Consider the following 6,237-nt stretch of genomic DNA (forward strand, 5'->3'; position numbering starts at 1 on the left):
ACACACACACACACTAGCTGGGCGCGGTGGCACATGCCTGTAATCCCAGCTACTTAGGAGGCTAAGGCAGGAGAATCGCTTGAACCCAAGGCGGAGGTTGCAGTGGGGAGATCCCGCTATTGCACTCCAGCCTGGGCAATAAGGGTGAAACTCCGTCTCTAAATAAAAAGCATAGATTATTTGGCTAGGCGCGGTGGCTCCCACCTATAATCCCACCACTTTGGGAGGCTGAGGTGGGAGGATCCTGAGGTCAGGAGATCGAGAACATCCTGGTTAACACGATGAAGCCCCATCTCTACTAAAATTACTAAAAATTAGCTGGGTGTGGTGGGACACGCCTGTAGTCCCAGCTACGCAGGAGGCTGAGGCAGGGAGAATGGCTTGAACCTAGGTGGTGGAAGTTGCAGTGACCTGAGATCGTGCCACCACATTCCAGCCTGGGTGACGAGAACAAGACTCCACCTGCTGGTTAAAGTGAAGGTTTGCTTGAGCCCAAAAGCTTGAATTTGTAGTGAGCTTGTGATCATATCACTGCACCATAGGACTAGGCAAGAGGGAAACTTTAAAAAAAGCTCCAATGTAATGGTATTGTGCACACCAAGATGGATGCTCTGCTCAGATCAGGTTAGTCATTTAACATACTCCCTAGCAGGCAGACCCTGTCAGGTGTCCCTTCCAGTTCCAGGGACTTGAGGGAACATGAGAGGAAGCCAGTTTCCCATGGAAATTTACACACTGGTGCTAAGGAGACACATACAAACAGGACTATGTAATCAATCATTTTATTATTTTCATCAACAACCAATACAGCAACACAAATTGACAGCCACTCCTCAAGGGAACCTTTTTTGTAGTTTAGAGCAACGCCCTGAATGAGCTACCTACATGGCACATAGTATTTGCAACATGCAAATGGAGACCTAAAGGCTCATGATGGGAATAGAAGGTGGCTCTGTACAGAGGAACAGAAATGGAGTTATGGGAAACTCAATCAACAATTGGCAACAAGCTAGGTCAGTAGTTTGCCAAACTGGCCATCTATGCAGTGCCTGAGTCTTGGTTCTGGGCTTGGATCATGTAAGAAAGGCAGCAAATTCTGGGTGCCAAGAATCACACCTACAATCCCAGCACTTTGGAAATCTGTGGTGGGAGGATCTCTTAAAGCCGGGGCCTTGAGCGCAGCCTTGGTAGTAAAACCAAGCCCTTGTATCTAAAAAACAAAAGGGCAGGTAGATTCCACAGAAATCATGTCGCAGGAAGGGGGTGATAAAATACAGAAACATCGACACACAGCAAACCCTCAACTGTTTCATTGGCTCCCAGTGTCTTAGTCTGTGTCTGCTAACATTTTAAGGTACATCTAAAAGACCCCCTAAACCCAGCAAGCTTTTCATTTAAAATTCCTTCAGTGAGGTACATCTAGGGGAAAAGTCCCTAAAGTGTGCTGATAAATTAGGCTCCTTGAATGCTGCCTTAGAGTAGGAAATGCAGCATTAGACAGACTGCCTAAGCAAGCTGGGTAAAACCCAGTTAAAAATAGCAAACTCTCAAGGGGTCACTTCCTTGTGCCCAGGTAGACCCACCCAAAGGCATGATTCACAGTAAAGCTTTGAAAAAAAAAAAGCAGCCATGCCATTAAGACGACTAAAATTATGCTGTGGTAACTTCAACAGCTAGGTTATCCAAGGACTTGGAAAATTCACCTTCTGATGTCCTCCAAGACAGATTCCTGCAGAAGAAAAACAAAAGTTCTTATTGGATTGGAAAATATGAATGTGCACAATAGTTAACACTATGTAACCTAAGAGTAAAAGGTTGCTATTATAAAACCAGTTAAATATTTAAACAGATACCTACCATTTCTTATGCACCTTGTTCTTTACTCAGACCTGGAAAAATTAAAATCAGTGTTTTCAACAAGTGATGATTACTCCCTTTCTTTGTATAGAAATATTTGTCATCCCTCAGACAGTTCCTTCTGGAACAAATCTTCCTCTTTTCCCCCAGCCAGTCCCAGTGGGTTCACCTTTACAGGCTCTGGGACTAGGACAGAGAGTAAGACGTGTGAAAGTTTCTTCATTGGGAATTTTTAGCATAGTCCACCTTACATTTAGGTTTACTCACCTGTAACTGCAGTCTGGAGTGAACAGTAACACCTAGTTTTCCTGCAAAATCAAGAAAAAAAAATGTAGTCTTGAGAGACTTTCATTCTATAGTACATTTTACAATCTCTCAACTATATCTGTTGCTTGGCAGACAGAAGTTTCAGGGCACATTTTAGAGGAAACACTACTTAGCCCAAGAACTTCCTATTGGCTGTAATGCCTCCTCAAATAACTTGTAATTTTTAGAAGTTGTCACTGGAAGGCAGGCTCACAGCTCAGAAAATACCTTTCAGTCACATTGATCAGACTGGGGCGGTATTCAACTCATCACTGGTGAGCAGGTGATCATCACTTGGTGGTCCAGGAGATCAAAGATTTGGGTTAAGCCAGTTCTATCTGTACACATCCACCCAGACCACAGTGCTATCACACACAAAAATCACAGAAAATTGTATATAGCAGCCATTGATGGCAGCTATTGCAAAGCCACTTACCTCAAACTCCTCTTGAGTGCTAGAGAGAAGGTGCTGGCCCTGAAAGGAGGAGGACCAAGTCAGTAGTGCTTCTCCTATCCTGCATTAAGTTGTTCCCACACATCATTCTTAGAAAATCAGATTTCAGAGTCTCAACAGCAAGTCATCAGCCGAACGAGATTCCATGTAAGTCATCATATATACAGGCCTAAAAAGGCAGTTTTTTTCTACTCTATATGCTGGATGCATTGAATACAGTGAAATTACTCACCTTAGAGCCAAAGAGGTTATTGGTCACTAACACCTAGAGAAAAACAAAACTGTGGGTGAAAGATTTCTCAGACATGGTTACCCCCCACTCCCTGCATTCTCCAATTTCTCAGGTGTTCATGTATTTTCACTGTCAGTCATAGTGAGCTAGTTTGATTCATCATAGAAACTGTCTACTTGGTGGCATAAGCGGTAAGGAGCAAAAAAAAAAAAAAAAAAAATCAACTAACCTCTCAGCTCTGAAGGTTTTTCAATGTTATATGGCAACAAGCTGCTCCTGAATCAAAAAAATCAATCAATTAGCTAATTATCCCAAACAGCCAAAACTATTTTAGTTACGGTTGCTAGTGGACAAGCTAAGAAAAGGTAACCAAATGCCTCAGACAGCTTATGGAATAAGCTCTCATGCCCCTTTTCAGTTAATCCTGGTGGGTTCACAATTACTGGTTCCCAGGCTAGAACAGGGCTGAGGCAGGATGTTTCCTCCTCATTGGAGCTAAACGGTGGAAACCTACAACTGACAAGCATTCGTCTGACCCTGGGCAGATCAGTGGGCATCTATCTGAGAGAAAAAAGGGGAGGTCTGGAAACATCACTACAGAGAACAAGAGGAACCAGAAAACTTTATGGTTTAAGCAGGCTTTGGTAACAAACATCAAGATGGCTAAGTTATCAATTAGATAATAGGCCCATAGAATTAAAAAAGCAACGTACTGTAAGATAGAGGCAGATTGTCATGAGGAATACCTGGAAAGCAAAGCAAATTAGTTATTTTAAGGTATTAGGATGGAATGAAACTTATTCAAAATCAACAACTGCCATCAGAACTCTAACATGCTATTAATTTTTGTACCTCACAGAACATCAGCTTATCAATTCAAATCATCTGACAGTAAAGTGATCCATATATGGATGAGGATAACAGCGCGCCCTTACAAGAACTGTAGTACCGGGTTGCGATCTCGCTTCCCAGAAAATTATCTCAAGAGGAACAAGATGGAAGGCGCCAAAAAACAAAATTGCTTCCGCCGGCCACTTGTTCTCTTGTGAACATTTACAGAGATGACATACACCAATTTGAATAATTACCTGTATTCACCCTGGGAGGCAGCTGAATTCCTCAGGATAGATTATGAGATGCTGTAGACAACAGAGGAAGGCATTTTATGTACCTAAAAATAGTCATTCAAAGACCCCTGAAGACCTCGCTGTCACTTCTCAGTAGTAAGATGACATCACTTATAAGTTCAGCCATATGCTTGTCATTTTGTGTTCATCACGGAGTGGTTATCTAGCAAGGTCTCCTCTGTAAGATTATAAAAGCATGTACACCTACCTGGAACATTACTGTAACGCTGGCTTTGCAGAAAGATGGGTCTTGTCCCATTCCTTCATCAGTGAGCTCTTGTGGGCTAAACATCTGAAAAAATAACAGCCTTCACTAACACCTCAGACAAATCGATAAGTCCCTGACATTTATTGCGTACAGTGCTACTCAGAATTTTTGTGTTTTCTCCACTAATCCATCAGAAAGAGAGAGTTCAGTTTGTAAAATCATCCCCGTAGCAACTTCCACACACTCAACGAAAGCGCAGAGGTTAAGAAATGGCCATAAGAACTTACTGTAACATAGAGCTGTCTTCGATTCCAACGTGCGCGTAAACCCTGCAGGCAAGAGTCCAAGAAGACATTAGGTCAACACAGGGCATTTCGAAAACGCTATCTTCTGAGCCGACGGCTAAGTAGGAGGCTTGCAGGGCCCATCTCCTCAGAGTCACTTATCCTCACGGAGCTCAGTACAGGTCTGTGAAAAGGTCCTCATCATAGGGAGGGGACCCGCACGGCCCGCCATCGCCATCTTGTCCTTCACAAAGCCCCGCTGCTACTTAATTTAAGTCTCGAGGCCACCCACAAGACCTCACCCGCCAGTCACCCTGGCCAGACAGCTACAACACAGAAGACATAGCGCGTGCTATGCGATGTTCGCACAATCGTTCAAAATAAAAGAAACGGACAAAGCACAAAACACTGACAGCTACAAAGCTCACGAAATCACTTACCAGCGGCAGTAGAACAATGAGACCGAAATTGGCACGGAGAGACGATTAAATACCATCCCGCAGAGGCCCACGGGATTTGGGGGCGGTGCTATGGCGAGCGCACGCGCATACGTTGACCGCTTGCGACCCCGGGGAATTGTGGGTAGAGAGTTCCAGGGAAGGAGGGCGTGGACGAAGCGCTACCTGAACTTGCGGCGCGAAAAGGGCGCGCATGCGTCCTACGGAACCTCACCGACCGCATTGCGGCTTAGTTTTCTCACCCGGTGCATGTGGCAGGAGCGGTGACATCACTGCCTCACGCGGATCCTGCACTGACGGTCACGACTGCTTACCCGCTAACCCTGTTCTGACCTCCCCCTTGCCCCCACACACCCGAAACCTGTGTGCAGGATCCGCCTCCATGGAGCTACAGCCTCCTGAAGCCTCGACCGCCGTCGTTTCGATTCCCCGCCAGCTGCCGGGCTCACATTCGGAAGCTGGTGTCCAGGGTCTCAGCGCGGGGGATGACTCAGGTACTGGATCCCGAGCTAAACTCGGGAGGAGGTCCCCTTTGGTGGAGCCATTTCGGGAAAGTAAGTCAGGGTGTAAGTGCTCCACTGAAGACAGGATCTGATTTTTTCCTAACTGGTCCCCTATGTCCTGCCTTCTGGTGCGTTTTCTTTAGATCTTGGACTACTACGGGCCAACATTAGCTAACATTTATGGAGCACCGTTTTAAGCACACTGTATTAATCGATTAATCCATCAAAATCCCAAGAGCTAGGTAGGATGACAACCCCCAGTTTATTAATGGGGAATCTTAAAGGGCTCCCGCGGTGCTGCCTGCTGCAACTCCTGCCTGATCACTATGGTTGCAGTCAGCTATAGACTGTTTTACTGAGACCGGACAGCATTAGTTCAGTCGTTCGTGGTAAACATCTACGTGTACAAGCACACTTTATAAACATTTTTTTTTTTCCCGAGACAGAGTTTTGCTCTGTCGTCCAGAGTGCAATGGCGGGATGTCGGTTCACTGCAACCTCTGCCTCCCAGGTTCAAGCGATTCTCCTTCCTCAGCCTCCTGAGTAGCTGGGATTACAGGCTCCCGCAATCATCAAGCCACACTAATTTTTGTATTTTTAGGAGAGACGGGGTTTCATCACATTGGCCAGGCTGGTCTCGAACTGCTGACCTGGTGACCTCCTGCTTCAGCCTCCCAAAGTGCTGGGATTACAGGCGTAGGCCACCACACCCGGCCTGGTTCAGCATTTTGGGAGGCCAAGGTGGGAGGATCTCTTGAACCCAAGAGTTCAAGACCAGCCTAAGCAACATAGTGAGAAACCGATACCC

The 6,237-nt window shown here is 45.6% G+C and overlaps 1 protein-coding gene and 1 long non-coding RNA gene across 8 annotated transcripts in view; one reads left to right on the top strand and one right to left on the bottom strand.

Annotated features, from left to right (window-relative positions):
• Positions 1-766: 766 nt before the first annotated feature.
• LOC105549063 lies at positions 767-4,928 on the bottom strand. Of its 3 annotated transcripts, XR_001007502.1 has the most exons (10): positions 4,472-4,928; positions 4,185-4,268; positions 3,938-3,988; positions 3,563-3,595; positions 3,079-3,125; positions 2,850-2,882; positions 2,600-2,638; positions 1,858-2,165; positions 1,704-1,729; positions 767-1,210 (listed from the first exon to the last, which is right to left on the bottom strand). It is a non-coding gene; the product is annotated as an uncharacterized LOC105549063 (long non-coding RNA). The 3 variants fall into 3 exon arrangements; XR_001007503.1 differs by lacking the exon at positions 767-1,210 and having other exon boundaries at positions 1,666-1,729; positions 1,858-1,889; positions 2,125-2,165; positions 4,185-4,924; XR_001007501.1 differs by lacking the exon at positions 767-1,210 and having other exon boundaries at positions 1,666-1,729; positions 1,858-1,889; positions 2,125-2,165; positions 2,850-4,924.
• Positions 4,929-5,044: 116 nt separating this feature from the next.
• SLC3A2 (solute carrier family 3 (amino acid transporter heavy chain), member 2) overlaps positions 5,045-6,237 on the top strand; it is a 56,611-nt gene continuing 55,418 nt past the window's right edge. For 4 of the 5 annotated variants that reach the window (XM_011993411.1, XM_011993410.1, XM_011993412.1 and 1 more), the window contains exon 1: positions 5,045-5,420. In XM_011993411.1, coding sequence (XP_011848801.1) covers positions 5,120-5,420 — 301 coding nt within the window. In that variant the 5' untranslated portion in view covers positions 5,045-5,119. The remainder of the gene's footprint in view (positions 5,421-6,237) is intronic. The other variant, XM_011993413.1, reaches the window with a different exon arrangement.

The sequence above is a fragment of the Mandrillus leucophaeus genome, unplaced genomic scaffold (genome assembly GCF_000951045.1).
Source record: "Mandrillus leucophaeus isolate KB7577 unplaced genomic scaffold, Mleu.le_1.0 Scaffold43, whole genome shotgun sequence".
In the NCBI taxonomy this organism is placed as follows: domain Eukaryota; kingdom Metazoa; phylum Chordata; class Mammalia; order Primates; family Cercopithecidae; genus Mandrillus; species Mandrillus leucophaeus.